Source organism: Cebus imitator, unplaced genomic scaffold, assembly GCF_001604975.1.
Source record: "Cebus imitator isolate Cc_AM_T3 unplaced genomic scaffold, Cebus_imitator-1.0 Scaffold187, whole genome shotgun sequence".
Classification (NCBI taxonomy): Eukaryota; Metazoa; Chordata; class Mammalia; order Primates; family Cebidae; genus Cebus; species Cebus imitator.
The window spans coordinates 3,232,156-3,249,159 of record NW_016107502.1 but is presented as its reverse complement, the minus strand read 5'-3'; the positions used below and the strand labels follow the sequence as shown (position 1 = coordinate 3,249,159).

Below are 17,004 nucleotides of genomic sequence, written 5' to 3'. Positions count from 1 at the left end.
AGGGCTTTTCCCCTAGCGCACACAAAGGCCCACGGTTTCATCTGATCCTATCCTACCTTCGGTCCCCATTTCCATCCTTGTCTCATGCCCTAGGACAGCCTGGGGCCCAGGAGGGCTGGCTCTGTGGATATTGCAACCTTCCTAGTGCAGGTCTTGACACTGGACTAAGGGACAAGGGATCTGGCTCATGTCTGAGCTCCTCTGTGTGATCTCAGGCAAGCTGCTGTCTCCTCCCATGACTCAATTTCTTCATAGGTATAAAGAGGAAAATGTCACCTTATCAAAATTAGATGATGCAGAGGTGACAGACAGTTGGGCTTCAAGCCTCTGTTTGCCACCCATTCCTTACCTATGTATCCTTGCCCAAGTTATATAAACTCTTTATGCCTCGATTTTCTTAATCTGTAAAGTAAAGCTAATAATGGTACCTACCTATATCTCTTTAGTCCTTACCAGAAAGCCTACAAAGTAAGTGTCATTATTTCTTCCACTTGACATTTTTAATAAATTGAAGCCTAGAAGAAGACAAGTAACTTGGCTAAGATCACACAGAGGAGCTCAGACAAGAACCAGGTTTCTGCCTCTTAGTCTAGTGCCAAAACCAGTGCACGTTTATATAGATAGATATAGATATGCTGGTACGGGTAATACAGATATAGGTATAGATGTAGATATCCATATGTGCACGTGTGTGTGCTGGTTTATGTATATTTGTGTATATGTATCTGTATGCACACACGTTTGCATGTGTGTGTATATGTACCTTTATGTATGCATATACACACATATGCACACAGTGCTTAAAACAGTGCCTAGCCTATAACACTAAGATTATTAAGTACCTCATGCTCGGTAGGTACTCAATAAATGCTACCTATTGTTATTCTCTGTAGAGAAAGTTTCTACCTGCTAACAATCCCTCCTGTGCTGGAAGTTTGTGGTTCGAACAGACTAGAGCTCAGTGTGGTCAACCTTGGCTTCTTGAGCATTATTTGCATTCTGAACTGGGGCCTGAGGACAGCCTGCTCCCAGGGCACAGACAGGAGCAGAACCGTCAGTGAATTGATTGGTAAATACAGCAAATCATCTGATGGGTTGGCTGCATGAGGCGTGTCAGTCTGTATATGTTTGTGTGTGTTGGAGATAGTGGTATGCAAGCTTATTTTAACTGGAACTCGTATTTTCTAGCCCTTCCAAGAACTCTTTCTAATGCTTCATGGGAACACTAGACAGAGGATCTTTAAAGTAAAAACACAGTGGCTAACTCCTTTTCTTCAGTTTTTCTGAATGGCTGAGTAGAGAGAGGAATATTTTGAAGGAAACATGGAGATTAGGATGAACCTTTTTTACCCCATCCTGCTTTGTACCTATCAGTGGAAGGTGAGGGCTGGTCTTGGGGGCAGGAAGATGAATGAAGTGACATTTGCAGGATCTCCCAGCCTGAGATTCTGAAGGCAGGCGTGTAGGAGGTGAGTACTCAAGGGAGATTTCATCACATGTTGCTCTTAGGTATGGCTAGTCTGGATGGGTCCAAATTAGGAGTAAGGAGACCTGGGTTCCCAACCTGCTTGGTCCAAATCCTTGTGAAGGCTGCACCTTGAGTCATTAGGCATTTACTTCCCAGACATTCCCTGCCCCTTACTACCAGTAAAAGTGGTAAATAGAGGGTGTGGCCGGAAGGCTCTTCTAATCCCTAATGCCACTCCAAGTCCCCTAACAGAGTTAAAGCCTAAAATGACTTCTATGCCCAATAGAAGAAATTGTGTGATGGAGACAGTTCTAGCTTTCCATTTGGCTTTCTAGCCACGAACCTGCGTCCTGTGTCCTTTCTCCAGCAAGTCAGGGAAAGTGCAAAAAGCAGGCTTTACTCTACATTGACTGCCCAGTGCTAATGGGTAGGAGCACGTCAGCCGTGGTACTTGCTGGAAAACTCACCACATTTTGGATTATAGGGTCACCTGGCTGTGTCTGGTAAGCAGCTGGAGACTTCATTCACAGATGTCACTCTAAGGCTACTGAAAGTAGAAGAAATCAGATAATACAAAATTTCTAACTGTATTCACATTCGTGTGTTCTTTGTTTTCTTATTTATATTCACAGTCATAAAAGAAAATGAGGTTAAGTACCTTTACACACGGAAAAACCAAGGAACCAAAAAGTGCAGTTACTTCCCTGAGCTCACAAAACAATGACAAGACTGGATCTCCTTTTCTCATTTCCCTGTCTCTAACCCATGGATAATTCTCTGGATTGCATTGCCTATCAGAATTTCTCTGTTCTTACAGTGTAAATTTCAGCCTTAAACTCCACCTACAACTTGCCATTTTCCTCCAAAGCATTTAAGATGTTCTTTAGCATCCAGACCCTCCCCCAAATGAAGGAAGCCACAGTGAAACACCACTGGGTTGAGGGGTTGCAAAACAAACCTCAATTCCCATAATTCAATTCTCAGGCCCCAGCTTTCTGCTAAGGCGAACAGATCCACTCCAAAGTTCTTAGAGTCCACAGTGATCAAAAGCATCTGTATATTCCGAAACATGCAAATCAACCCCATTTTTCACCCTCATCTCAACATTTGGTGGAGGGCTCAAGAGTCAGCTGGCTGGTGAGTGGACACGGCTTAGCAGATGAATGGAAGAATTGAATTCCTCTCAAGGTTTGTAGAATTTGATCTGAAATATGAAATGCCAGCATATGTGATGAGAGGGATAGCCTATCAGGTATTTCATTGTCCAAAGATGGAATTAATGGCAATGCTGTATCTATGTCAGACCCAGGTAATAAAACTTTATGGGTTCCTCCCCGTGAAATATTTTGTTTATGTCACATGGGTCTCATCGAATGTTTTTTTCTCTTTTCTTCACTTCCCCTCCCCACCCTTTTCCCTCCCCTCTTTGTCTCCTGTGGCCTATTCCCTTTGGAAATGCATTAGTTACCTAGGAAACCTTAATGTCATTTTTTTATGAGTGGAGTTCGGTGCAGCATAAAGTTAATTTATAGGGTGGTTAGGAATTCATATCACGATTGGTGAAATAGGAGACTTTATTATGATTTCTATATCCACCTGTGTGGTAGGAATACATACTTTCCCTCTATCATTATGGGTAATTTCTTGAAACATAATTATGAATATGTATGCCATGTCACAAAATGAGTTGATTCACTGTTGTTCAATGCAATCCATTATATTGTTCAATGTAAGCCCTAGAACATAATTAGCAATAACAACAAACCAATAATATGCCCAGGCAATCTGTTAAGAGTTGAAGGATATGGTGGAATTTCCTTTTAAATGATGAGGTGGTTCTGGGTGAGAGGCAGAGAATGAATAAGATGAGACTTTGAAATTCTTCAATTCTGTCTTTCATGCACGTTGAGATCCACGTTAGGAAGCTATATAAATTCTAAGTATGTCCACTATGTCATTCTGCTAATTTCTTGCTGTATTTGTCCAAAGGGGACAATATACATCCATAAAATTATATTAATGAAATGTGTATGGGTGGCACACAAATAATAATACCCAGGCCATTCCAGAGCCAAGCTTCTTTCTAAAGACAGTCATTCCCCCAGTGGTGTGACGGTGTTTTCAGTGTAAGGACTATCAGATTGGGATTGGCACTCACATTGTGCCAGGCACTGTGCTGAGTGTTTTAAATTCATTAGTTCCTTTGGTCTTCATATTACTTCTGTGAGATTGGTGTTGTTTTCACCAACTCGAGATGGTTCTGAGAAGTTAAGAAACCTGTCCAAAAACACATGGCTACCGGGTGAAGGCAGAGGGGAACCTGCATTTCTCAGACACCAAAATCTACCCTGGCAGTGAATTCTAGGTCCTGGTCTGTTATTATGTTTTTGTTTAACGTTATTCCGAGTTTCCTCAGTTATTAAATGTGGACTGAGGATGTAGGATGATAGAAGTTGATCTCTGATGTCTGTGTTCTGTTTAGAGTACTGGTCCTTGGAGCAAAGCTGTGCTTTCTTAAGATGATAGAAATTTGGGGGAAGACCTGGGCTTGCTGAATAAACATAAACAAGCCACTCCATTTCTGTGGGCAACTGGATCCAATTTGAAAGAAAAGAATTACGTCTCACAGATGACTCCAGGGCATCTGAGTGGAATTGCTATGTGGCCTGACAGCCTGTGTAGCTGTTGGTTAATAACGCTGTTGCCAGTAGATGTATAGTAATGGGTGGGCAGCCAGGAATCTTTCAAGCGCGGAGGCGCCAAGGTAGCATGAAGACGCCTTTCCTGACCCTTAAGCTCCAGTCCCTGTGCAAACACCTTTTGCATTCACTTTAATTGTTTGAAAAACGGAGACTTCCAGACTCCAGTCAGCTCTGGCAGCTGTCTGGGTGGATGGGAGTGGGATGGATGGGGTAGGGCAGGGCCTCCCCACAGCGCCCTCCAGCAGCAGAAGATGCAACTTGCAAATGCTTTAGGATCAGTGAAAAACGTGGCGTTTATTTCAGTAATTTCAAAAGAGAGAGAAAGAAAAGCAATGGAAGAGAACAAACATTCAAGGCTACCTACCCAATCATGGTGGGGGGTGGGAAACCAAGCTTGTCTTTGACACGAACAGGGTCCTAGGAGGCCATTCGGTCCAATTCTCTCATTTCCTGGGTCAACATGTCACAATGAATTAACCACATACTGCCACTGCACAGGGCCCCCTCCCTCACCACATGCCGAGCCCCCACCACAACACACAGTCCACTGAGCTCAAACAGAGGAGAGAAGTGCTGTTTTTCATGAGGTAAAGGCAAAATTCAATCCCACGTTCTGTTTCTGTTCAGTGTTCCAACCACAGAGTGGTGCTGTTGCAAAAGATAAGGGTACCCAGAAGGCATGCTCTGGAAATTTGCTTTAGGAAAGAGTTTTAAAGGGGGTTTTCAAAAACAAGATCTGGTTCCTGCTCTCAGAAATCACTTTCAGGAGTCAGGGACTTAGGCTCAGAGGGAACAGGGAGAAAAAGAAAGTTCAGCAACCTAAAAATATAGTCGACAGATGGACAGCCAAAGTCATGGCCACGAAGTCAACTTGGAGAGGGACAATTGCCTAGTGAATCCTAAAAGATCTCATCCTGGATGCTTCCTTAACCAGGGCTGTCTATGGGGCACGAGCTCGCAGCCTAGCCAGCTAACTTTCCAGTCCTGATCTTTGCTTTTGCTATACATACCACTATGGTCTTTCTATAGAAAAGAAAAATCTCTATTTAGAAACACGGATTTACTTAGAAGTCACAATATTCTGCAGCTTAAAAATGGCTCTACATTGTATATAATAATCTTTTTATTCTATCTTTTCAAAAATACACCTTTCTAATTCTTTTTTTCTGCCCACCCTGTTCATTTAGCATCTTGCTGCTCTCCTGGAAGCCACTACAGAGACCTGGGGGGTGGTGTCACTCCCTAGTCTTTAGAGGCAAGACATCTTCAGGTCTGAAGTCTAAAGGAAAACAGTAAAGGAAAAGGCAGTTCGTGGTGCTCAAGGGAGATTGTGTGAAAGACGCCCAGAAAAGGGCTAAGGCTCTCCCTTAGGGAAACCAATCGTCTGAGGAAAAGTGCATTTTTCACCCTCTGCTCCTGTCTGGGTCTCTCCCTCTTCCTCTCTCCTTCCCTCCGTCCCTCCTCCCCTCTCCCCACAAAGACACAGCACATATTTGGCAAGATTAAGGTGTCACCTCTCATATTACAAGGCCTGTTGATTGCAAGCAAAGACGGACCCACCAGTTCAGGACAAAACCCCCTGGAGGTGGAAACAATACAAACTCTTCCTGGGATCCCCGAAAGTCTTGGCAAAGTGAGGCGGCCAGCCAGTGCAAGGCATCTGCAGAAGAAATCCAAGTCCTAAAGACACTGCTTGCTGCCTTTTCTTCTTCTTCGTTTCTTCTGATTTTTCAAGTTTGTTTGCCCCCCTTCCCCTCCTCCCTCCAGACTGCCAGGGACCTGGGAGCTGCCTGCAGATCAGTCCGCACATGTATTTAACCCCTTCCCTGCTGCAGCAGGAGCCAACCACCTCTTTCCTTGCAAAAGGTTCCCGGAGGATCTGGAGCTTGAGGAAAGAACTCCATCAGTGGATCTGAAACTGGGGCCTGAATCCCTCCTTTGACCAGGGCAAGAAGCTGGAGGAGGGGGGCAAGTGCGGGAAGTGGGGGAGGGCAGGGAGGCGGGCCAGATGAGAGGGAGAAAAGCAGAACCCGACAGAGCACGCCCAATCCAAACCTTCATGGTGCTGTGTGTCGGGGTGGAGGGAACGAGTCGGCAGCCTCGTCTGGCCCTGAGGAAGACGTCGACATTTTGGCACGAGGGGAGACACTGAAGGAGGACCCTACCCTTGCGAGGAACCGCAGGAGGTGACGCCCCTGGGCCTCAGCGGGCGCTTCCGGCCGTTTTCGATGTGGCAACCCCCATCAGCCAGGATAATGATGAGGCAGGTACAATCTATCTAGTACGCAGCCCCCAGACTCCCCCTCCCTTCCCACCTCCCCATCAAACCCCCCAGCTTCTCCTTGTGTCCGGTTGGTCCTGAACCGGTGGGTGCAGTTCTGCTGTTTGACCAAAATCTCAAACAATTCCAACGTATTTGGATTTTTTGAACCTGAGCCCTAACCGAAACATGGAGTGGCTTGCTTATTAGACACCTCCAACGACAGGGCAGGGAGGAAACGGGATACTCGCTCCCCACCCCAGTCGCGCGTGAGTCAAAAGGTCCTGGCAGGAGGTGATGTGAGGAGTGGCTGAAGTGGCCGGGAGGAAGGGATGAGGAGCTTGGAGAGAAGGTCCACCACGCAAGGACTCGGGCAGGGGGCAAAAGGGCAAAACTCCGCTCCAGGGTTCTCGATTTCTCGTTGATCCCTAAGTGATATCCCCCCCACACACACTTCTCTCGATGGCAAATGGGCGAAAGCACGATGACTTAACTTGGTAAATTTAGAGAGAACGGCTCGGAGCAAGTGGGGTCTAACGGGCAGCTAAAATTATCTCCAAATAAGAGATTTTGCCCCCTCCCCCATCCTTTCCTCGAATGAATCCACCGGTGGGGAAGTGCGCGTCATTACTTTCTGGGCGCCACGAAGAGGTTTGTTTGTTGCTCGCCTTTCCTGCTTCTCGCGCTGTCCCCGGGTGCAGACTGGTGGGTGCTGGGCGAGTGATTAACTGCAGGGCCCCATCCTAGTTTGGAAGGAAGGGGTTTAGAAGCTGGAGGCTGGGTGAAATGGGAGGCTGTGATCCATTCCCTTCTCCCTTCCACACTCCAGCTCCCGCAGACAAGCGCGCGCGCACACACACAGCCCCTCCCTAGTCCCTCGGACCACCCGCCCCCACGCCCTCTACCTTGACCTCCCTTGACCGCCGACACCGCGTCCTGGGCGCCGGTCCCCGGGAGCGGCGAGTTCGCCGGGGAGCGATTGTCCTAGGGCGTGTTCATGTTGTGGGGTGGGGGGAGGAGTGGCGGGTGGGCTTGGTAGGGGGTGGGGAGAGATCAAGAGCTGGAAGGGTCTAAGGTTTGGAGGAGGAGTTTACGCCTCAGACCTGATCCGCCAGAGGAAAGGGCCAGAAAAAGGTCCTAATGCCTTGTAAAAGAAAAGAGATCAAAAAGAAAAATTTCAAGAAAAAGAACAACTAAGAAAGGCTGAAGACACTAACATGTAACCTGTTACGGTAAATTTAATGTTTCGTTTTTTCCTGGATCTCTAAAAAAGAACTCAAGGGTGGGGGCTACTGATGAATACTACTGATTTGGAAGTTTTTGTGGCTGTTTCTGTTTTGTTTTATTTTGTTTTGTTTTTCAAGGGGGACTAGGAGAAATGACCCCTTCCCCGCCACAGGTCCCGAAGCGAGGTCCGAGGAGCTCTGGGGCACCGGCGTGCGCGGCGCTGCGCGGGCCGGGCGGGGGCGGGCGGCGCGGCGCGTAAGGGGTTAAGGCGCTGAGCGCGGAGCCATCTGGCCGGGTTGGCTGGTTATAACCGCGCAGATTATGTTCACGGGACTCAGAGTTGAAGCTCCTCTCCCTACCGAACAGCTCCGCGCACCGCCCCGCGACACAGCCCGGCGCAACTACTTTCTTCTCTCTCCTTTCTTTCTGCCTCTCCATTTTCCCCTGCTGGGTAGTGGCTGCGGCGGGGTGGGGGAGACTTTGAATGACCGAGCTCGCGTCCACCTTTCTCTTCATGTCGACGTCCCTGGAAACGGTCACACGGATGCCATGGTTACTTTTGCCACGGTAAGGGGAGGCGGCGGGCATGTTGGGTGGGCAGGTCTGCGGATGGGGGGCCGCGTGGGGAGCGATTTTCCAGTGGACCGGCGCGGGGGCCCCAACTCCGCACCCCGCCCCACCCCCATCGCGCCGCGCTCACTTACTTTCCCGGGTTTGTGCCTTCCCCAAAGTTTGCGCTGGGATCTGCCCGAGCCGAGGCACAACCGCAGCCACCCCCTACACACACAGACACACACACACACGCACACACGCGCGCACACACACACGGACACTTCTCCACCTCCTCTCCTCCCCTCTTGTCTGTCGGCTGCCCTAGAAGCCTCCCTCAGTCTGGGAAAGCGATCAGGTTTAAGGGACCTGGATTGGAAAGGGTGGGGGGAGGCGAGGGGAATGGGGGACGACGGAAAGGCAGGAAAGAGACGCAACAGAATCAACCATCCACCACCCCCAACCAACCGGTCAGCTTCTCTGAGAAAGCTCCCCGCGCATCCTATAACAAAAGGGGGTGGCAGACAGGAACCCCGGGCGGGGAGGTGCGGCCACAGCTTCCCTGCACACGCCCTGCACCCTGCGGGCCACTGCGCCTGATTCTCAGCTCGCCCCTGCACCTCCGGGGCCAGGGCGTGGGCTGGGGGAGGGGACGCGCAGCTCAGGACCCGGAACGTCGCATTCCAGTTTTGGGAGTTGGGACTCACCGCCCCACGCCGCGTACCTGCGTCGGAGTCCCCCGAAAGGTTTTTTTCAGAAAAGACCTCGAGCCGCGGGCTTCTCTTGGCCAGCGCCCACCCGGCGGCCACCCCACATTGGGCCTTTGCGCAGATGTTGGAGCTCCGTGCGCAGCCCGCACCTTTGGGACCCCTACAGGGAGCTGCGGCCACCGGGGCCGGGCCATCTCTGGGGATTTCCTCGCGGTTTCGGCGAGCCGGTTCTCGGACTTTCAGCTGTGGCGTGGGAGGCTGGGAGACCCGGGCACCCGCGCAGCCAGCCAGGTCGGAGTTTAAAGGTCCCACGACGGACCGAACTGCCCCATTGCCCCAGAGATTTACTCGGTGGTGGATGCTCCTGATGAAATTTGGGACGCTTGGGAGTTGAAGGTTAGGGAGAGGAGGCGCGAAGGCCGAGGGGATGTGCTAGGGGAGTAGGTTTCTGCTTGTTGCTCTCGGCTGGAGTCGGTGCGCGTCCAGGAGGCGCTGCTTCTTTGCAGGAGTTTGGCTGCTGCGTGCGTTGGTTCGTTGTCTGCGCTTCCGATGCACTGCACTGAGACCACTGCGTCGAACCGTGTGGGGGCTGTGGATCCTTTTTTTCTGGAATCGTGGCGCGAGTGGGATTCCCGGTGGTGGAAACACCGAAAAGATCGTCTGGCGTTGGCCTCTGGCGGCGGGCGGCAGGTTCTGAGTCCGAATGGAGGCCGCTCCCGGGAGCGCCGGGCTCAGAACTAGAGAGCTCAGCAGACTGTGCGCCTGTGGACTTGTTTATGTGTGTGAAGAGGTGGGGGCGGGGGCCTGCTGAGAGGGGAGGGGAGCCTGGAAGGAGTGGGTGTTTGTCCTGGAGCCTGATGTTTGTAACTCATCTGATTATGGTGTGTACTGAGATAGACCTCAATGCTTTTTAATAAAGAGATGCCCGCTCCTACCCCGCAAAACAGCGAGAGCAAGGAAAACATGGAAGCGCCCTGTCCTAAACGTCAGGATGGGAGAAAGTTGTAACATACAGGGGACTTTTCCAGCGGTCCTGTTTCCACAACACTCAGAAGTTCTCCAGCATACTCAGTCTGCCTCCTGCCTGCCCTCAATTCCTTCCTGAGACGTCGCACAAAGAAAGCTGAGGGGTAGAATGTAGAGGATAAAATCCAACCGCCTCTGTCTTGGGTGCAAACACAGACTTGGGTATGGCGTTGGGAGTTAACGGGGTTGGAAAATAAAGCAGGTTCGACCGGTAAACAGTGTTGAAGGAAGGTAGGAAGTCTGGGGTGTTTCCCCTAGTGAGTGTGTGGGATTTTGTGTTGGTGAGACTGGAGTGGAGCTGGATTTAGAGGATTTGGTTGTGTGTGAATGGGATCTGCTTATCTATGGAGTGAGACTGTGACCATTGAGTGGTCAGGGAGGGATAGGGATGTTTTTCCAAGGTGCGCGTGTGCGTGTGCGTGTGTGCGCGCGCGTGCGTGTAGGGGGAGGTGGCAAAAGAGCTGGAGTCCCATCCCTCTCTGGTGCCTGGGAGGTGTGTGTTTCTGGGGAGTCTGTCGGATGGGCATCTGTGCGCTTAGCGGGAGATAAGAGCTTGCAGGAACATAGGTGTAGCTAATGCGAAATCTGTGCCTATGAAGGGTGTCAGAGCAGGAGGAGAGGTGCAGCCTGTTGAAGACAGATGGCTTGTGCATGCCTGCACAAACACATGGAGTGGGTGTGGTGTAGGAGGGCGGCTGCGTGTGTGAGCGAAAGGTGGATGCATGTGGAAGGTTCAGCTCCTGAGGATTACCAAAGGGATGTGTGTGGGGGGCGGGGAAAGATTATCTGAGGAGCATAGGGTGTGAACTTTATGAGGGTGCACTGGGAAATTTGGCTGGAATGGCACTGGGGCATGTGGGGTAGAAAAGTGTGAGCTCAAATGCCCTTTATGGAAAGACAAAGCGTTTGTATGGAAGGACACTGGGTAGGGATTGGTGTTTGCCTCCCCTCTCCTTCCTCCCCAGAGAGGAGAGAATTGGAAGAGGCTTAGAATGAGAGATGTACATTTAAGGGGAAAAGTCCTTGTGCATTGGCACTGGGTGAGAATGAGAAGAGATGTGTGCATAAGACTGAGTAAGTGGAGGAATACACTATTCGTGCCTAGTGTCAGGAATGCATGTTGTATAATGTTTTGTAATGGGTTTCTTATGTAATGGGGGAATTCACTATCACCAGTTCATATTGATAATCAGTTAAAGCTAATGGATTGCCTACTGGATGCTCAGCCCATTGCTGGGTACTGGGGCATGGCACACTGCCCTGGAAAAATTCCTTCTCCAGGCTCAGCTAAATGCTGCTATTTTGCCAGAAATAGACCTCAATGCTTGTTGAGGTTTCTTCAAGGTCTATAATTCAGTTTCTAGAGATGTTTATGGATCTTGGGGGCCAAAGGGAAGCTGACTTGAAATATATCTCTGGTTTTGTAAAAAGGGGAGCATAAAGATAAGGAAGATGTAGACTTCTGTGTGTCGGGAAGGGAGCTGGGTGCTGTTGCTGTTTCTTGTAGGGGGTGTTGGCTGGGAATTTGAGGGTGCTGTACTTCAGGTCAGAATGTAGGTCCAGATCCCTTTGAGGATTGAGTTTTTGAGAGTGTGCAGGGCTTCCTTCATAGCTGGAATGAGACTTCATATGTGGAGCTAGAGAATGGTAAAGTCATGATCAGGGAAGAGATGGACTGGGGGTGTTCGTTCATCTTTGATGTTTTCTGGGCTGAGTGTAAAGCTAACCTGAGTGTGTGTGTGTGTGTGTGTGTGTGTGCGCGTGTGTGGGCATGCACACTTTGGCCTGGACTCATGCAACTGGGAGAAAGCTAGCCAGGAGGATAGGACGGGTGGACATTCTGGCTCTTGTGAAGGAGGTGCCACTATGGATTTTTGCAGGAATTCTGTGTATCTGAGGAAGGATAAAGATTGTCTTGGATATCCGGATGTGCGTCTTCAGTGAAAAAAGGTGTACGCAAAAGAAGGGCCCTAGACTTTGGGGAATGAGAGAACAGTGTAGCTGGTCCAATTCATACCCTCAGATGACTAGTGAGGCAACTGGGTAGGAAGAGAGTGAAGGGTGTGCTTTCGTGATGCATAAATATCGGCCTGTCTGGAGCATGATGGGGAACCCCATTTGATTAGGTTCTGACCAGCGGAGGGCATATGTGTGAGAGGACTTTTTGTCTCATGACAGTTTTGAATTCATGAAGTTACAGCTGTGCGATTTTAGGGGTCTACCTTATTTTTGAGGGGAGAACTCATCTGTGTAAGAGATAGTTCATACAGTGCTTGACTATTGGTGAGAATATCGGGGCAGATATTTCTAAGGGCAGGGTGGTGAAGCGGAAGACTTTGGATAGGGAATGTCTTAATTCGAGTCCAGTTCTGCCATTTGGGAAAAGTGTGACTTTGGTGACGTTTTTAACCTCTTTTAACTCTGTGTTTCTCTTTTAGTAAAATGGCGATATAATGACTCAGGGAGGAGGAAAGTTCGCTCCTCTTTTCCCCATCAAAACTTGGTGTGTTTAGTTGTATACAGTTGTACAAAGATGAAATGTAATTAAATACAGGTGCTAGCATGTATGTAGGTCATTGTGAAAATGGGATCTGGACCTCTTTCTCTTTACAGTGCAACTTAATCAGAAGTTAAGTCATTATGCCCATAGCATCTCTACTGCTCACTCACTGTGTAAATAAAACTTTTTAAAACTGCCTCAGTTTACTCATCCAGAAGCTGGAGGTACCCGAGCCTGGATTATAAATGATGGAAATCTTTAAGATCTTTGAGCTATTCAGAGGAAAGGTAGTCTAAGAATCAATGTTATTGATGATCAGAGACAGACAGACTTTTATTTTTTAACATCAGCTGTGCAGACCAGAGCACCAAAGCAAATGTGACTTGGAGAACAGCAAAAATAATAATTGTCCTTGACATATAGGCACCATTTGAATGAAAGAGGGGCAAGCCCAGCCTGCTTGGTAAGAGGAAAGCATGGGCTTTGGGTCTTTGAAATTATTTGTGCCCAGTGCAGCAAGTTGGGTACAGCCACTTTCCCCAGAGATGAAGATGGAGGTGCAGAGGGGCACGGAAAGCCACTGAAACCTCCAGTTCTTCCCAGAAGTTAACACATGCTGTCAACTCCTGGCTCAGAGTCAGGCTCCCATCCTTGAGTTCAGTGGCCATAAATAGTCAGGAGCTAAGCTATTTCCAAGAGGCACTAAACCAATTCTGTTGCTTTTCTTGGCGAGATTGGGCCAATTAAGTTGATTGGAAGAGGTCACTGCTGATGGGTCTCACGTTCCCCAGGCGGGACAGGCCAGCAGAGTTTAATTGCATAACATTTCCCATCTCTGCAGTTCCACTCCCAGATGTATCAGATGTTCAGGCCTCTCCTCTTCCCCTACATTCAGGATGCCTGATGGAGCAGGCAGCTTCTGCAGCAAACTTCTCCAGACCGTTTCCTGAGCAGTTACAGCACTCCCACCCCAACTGGAGGGAATGTAAATCTGTGCGTTGCCCAGAAGTGAGATGGTGGGTTGACACAGAAGATCTTTAAAGCCCACCACCCTGCCTCAAGCCTCACCAGCTGCTGTTTTACTCTTTAATGAGGCAGGCAGTTTCTGACGTTGGGGATGTTGAACTAATGACCGTTGCTAGGGTTTTAGATTTAGTTTTATTTAAAATTGAGTTTGTTGGAAAAGGACCAACTCTTCTACTGGAGACAAGCCTAAGCCTTGTGTGGTGCAGCTGATAAGGTATGTGGATGTACTTTGTGCATGGACAGGAGTGAGAGGAGACTATGGGATGTGAGTACGTGTGTGATGTGGGACACGTGAGCACAGGAGCTGCCCTGGGTAGGCAGGGGCCATTTGTTGAGCTTACGTTATGGATGGCAGGTATCTGGATGCTTGGTTCAGATCGGATTGTCATTGGGTTGCTTCTTACAGGCGGGCCAGCTTGAGAAAAAGTTGGGGACACCTTCTTTCAGAGCATTCTTATATGGGGATGTTGAACTTTGAAGTATGAGGCCAGTGTAGATATTACTTCATTCTTGCCTGGATGGATTTCTAACAAGATTGAAGCTGGACCAAAGAAGTCTTTCAGAAGATTCATTTTAGAACCTGTGAGCACACATGTAGATGGCCCAGAGCCTTAAAGTATTTTTTGTTGTTGCTAATAGTTTTCCATAACTCAGTCTTTTATTTTACCTAAAAATACTGAGAAGCCAGAGGTTGCACACACCTCTACATGGTCAGAGTGCATTTGCTCTTCATGTCCTCAACTGTGCCATGGCCCTTCTCAAACAGGATTAATTGGGAACAACTGTGGCTCTGGGCATCCTCTGACTGACCGTGGTTTCATTGAAGCAGAACAGATTTCGGCATGAAATTTGGTGTGGTCTGTTGTGATTGCTCACTTTTTAGTAACGTCTCCAGAGAAGACATTCGCTGAGCCTATTTTCTTGTGGATTTGTTCAGTTAGGGATTTTTGGAAGATTTAAGTTTCTAGAACATTCAAGGCCAGAGGTGTTGGAGAAAACAGTAGCCAATAATCTCAATAGTCCAGGCCAGGGTGACTTTCAGTAGCATGAGGCAGCAGGTAGCTGGCTGACTTGGAGGTATGGGACCAGGTTCAGTGACTGGGCTCTGTCACTAATTAGCTGCTGTTGTCTAACCCTGGATGTTCTCTCTAGGACATGATTTTGCCAGACGTAAATGAAGGGCTTGAATTAGAAGATCTCACAGTCCCATTCCAGCTCTGCCACCATAGAATTCCACAGTAGCCAATCCTCCTACCTAATCAGTGCTAATTGCCTCACTTGTAGTGCACCCTGGCACACCCTTAATGAGCTCCTGTTTTTATCTTCGGGGAATGGCTGAGTCAAAGGCAGAAAGGCATGCAAAGAATTTGCCAGAGTGTTTCACTTTGGCCAGGAATGCTCTAGACGTTGGCTTAGCCTATACAGGATGTGCAGAGCTGAAAGGGGTGGGGTTTGGCTTTCTGATAGGCCTGGTGCTAATCATTCAGCTTCCACGTGAATGTGTTTCAGTGGCAATGTCTCTGACTAAGACAAGCATCCATCTTTAAGATGATGGATGATGATGATGACAGTTAATATTTGAGTACTTACTGGGTGCCAGGCATTATTACAGTTATTACATGGCATTATCTCAATACTCAAAATAATCTCATTTATAGATGAGGGTACTGAGGTTATGTTAGGCTAAGGGTTATGCTGATGTTCTTGGCTTTCCAGCTTGAAGCCCATGGCATCCCAAGCCCATCACCTGCCAGTCAGATTCTGTTTTCTATGTTCTGTGATGTCATCCAGATGGGAGCTGGGTCCATCGCCTTCTGCAAAGTTGGTCACCCCATAGGGTAACCTGCTCCCCACCCCCGGAAGCTTCCTTTTCATGTGTAAGAAAAATGTTTAGGTTTTTTAGCCACCTGCTGGGAAGCATGTGTCAGATCTGTCTCAGCTTCCATTGGCCCTCCCCCTTTACTTCTTGTTCTGTTGACAAGGGAATCTGCCCTTACAGAACACGGGTATTGATTTAAGCCACAGTTGCCTCCTTGTAAACTCTATAAAATTGGAGCTGGACATCTGGTTTTGATCCACACGCTCATGAGAGGTGGTAGGTCCCAGTATTCTTGAGTCCTGGAATTGCACAGAATCAAAGTGAAAAAGAATATGAATGAAGAGCATGAGGTCTCTTTAGAATTTGGAAGATGGTTTTCTTTGATAGGCTAGGGAACTCACACCATTTAGACTGGGGCCAAAGTTAAGACAGACTTCATGCTGGGAAGTTGCGGGGGCAAGGGTCGCTGCTAAAGACTGAGGTCCCCAGGCAGTGTTTGATACAGAGCAGAGCAACTGTAGAGACCTCCAGCCAAGGATTTGCCACTGCACGCCACTCTCTGGACAGTACCAGAAGTAGAGAAGCCAAACAGGTTCTTGGGGTGGACGTTGTCCTCTTTGAAGGTTGTGACTGAAGGCTCATTCCTTCTTCCTCCTCTCCCAGTGATGGTGGGAGAGATTTCCCCACCGTCACTACCACATATGCATCGTCAAGACAGTTAATGAGAGGTGACTTTGTTCTGTTCCTTACCAGTGTTCGCATGTACAAATAAATGTTGAACACTAACCAAATGCCTATTGGACCATAGGTACTCACAAATCATGTGTTTACTTTGCTTGAAATTACTTTTCATGTGTAGGGTGACAACTTTTTTCTTTACATGGAGTATATAGCGTTTTGAAAACATAGCTGGCAAGGCGCGGTGGCTCACACCCTCAATCCCAGCACTTTGGGAAGCTGAGGCGGGCAGATCACCTGAGGTTGGGAGATCGAGACCAGCCTGAGCAACATGGAGAAACCCCTTCTCTACTTAAAAATGTAAAATTAGCTGGGCGTGGTGGCACATGCCTGTAATCCCAGCTACTCGGGAGGCTGAGGCAGGAGAATCACTTGAACCTGGGAGGTGGAGGTTGTGGTGAGCCAAGATCGCACCATTGCACTCCAGCCTGGGCAACAAGAGTGAAACTTCATATCAGAAAACAAGCAAACAAACAAAGCTGATAGCCAGGTTCTTGCAATTTACTTCCCCTTTCCTTCTGTTTCTGGGTCTAAGACCCCAGCATTTAAATATATCCTCCTTTGGCCCTTAGGGAGTTTGTCTCAAGTTCTCAGCCTGAGATTAGCTCCATCCCATGTCTAGAGGACCTGTTCCTAATAGTTCATAAGGTACTTCCACTGGGTTCAAGAGGAAGACACAGCTCTAGAAATCACCTGCTTTCCCAACAGGTGTGTCCCGTGGTGGGGAAGAAGCCCAGTCCTTCTAATACCCACCTGGCTACCTTAAGTAGCTTGCCACATTTCCCCTGCAGAGAGCCCAGACTAGCTGTGTGACTTTAAGGAAATCACTTTCCCTCCATGGGCCTCCTTTCTTTTCCTGGAAAAGGGAGGAGTTGGACTCACTAGAGGATCACAAGGACCCGACCAGTGTGATAGATCACATCTTCCATGATTCTGCTGCTACCTTGGCCTCACACTGTGGCCCATGCCTGGGATTTTC

The 17,004-nt window shown here is 48.6% G+C and overlaps 1 protein-coding gene and 1 long non-coding RNA gene across 9 annotated transcripts in view; one reads left to right on the top strand and one right to left on the bottom strand.

Annotated features, from left to right (window-relative positions):
* Window positions 1-4,438: 4,438 nt before the first annotated feature.
* On the bottom strand, window positions 4,439-9,686 carry LOC108316355. 5 transcript variants are annotated; one of them, XR_005203034.1, is made up of 4 exons: window positions 9,066-9,686; window positions 8,485-8,575; window positions 7,336-8,183; window positions 4,439-7,173 (listed from the first exon to the last, which is right to left on the bottom strand). It is a non-coding gene; the product is annotated as an uncharacterized LOC108316355 (long non-coding RNA). The 5 variants fall into 5 exon arrangements; XR_005203033.1 differs by lacking the exon at window positions 9,066-9,686 and adding an exon at window positions 8,931-9,007; XR_005203036.1 differs by lacking the exon at window positions 8,485-8,575.
* NTF3 (neurotrophin 3) overlaps window positions 6,082-17,004 on the top strand; it is a 66,111-nt gene continuing 55,188 nt past the window's right edge. The window contains exon 1 of one of the 4 annotated variants that reach the window (XM_037744856.1): window positions 6,082-6,437. In XM_037744856.1, the coding sequence (XP_037600784.1) occupies window positions 6,399-6,437 (39 nt within the window). In that variant the 5' untranslated portion in view covers window positions 6,082-6,398. Of the gene's footprint in view, window positions 6,438-7,584; window positions 7,663-7,957; window positions 8,225-9,088; window positions 9,208-17,004 lie in introns of those variants that run through there. The other 3 variants (XM_017546168.2, XM_017546167.2, XM_037744857.1) reach the window with 3 other exon arrangements.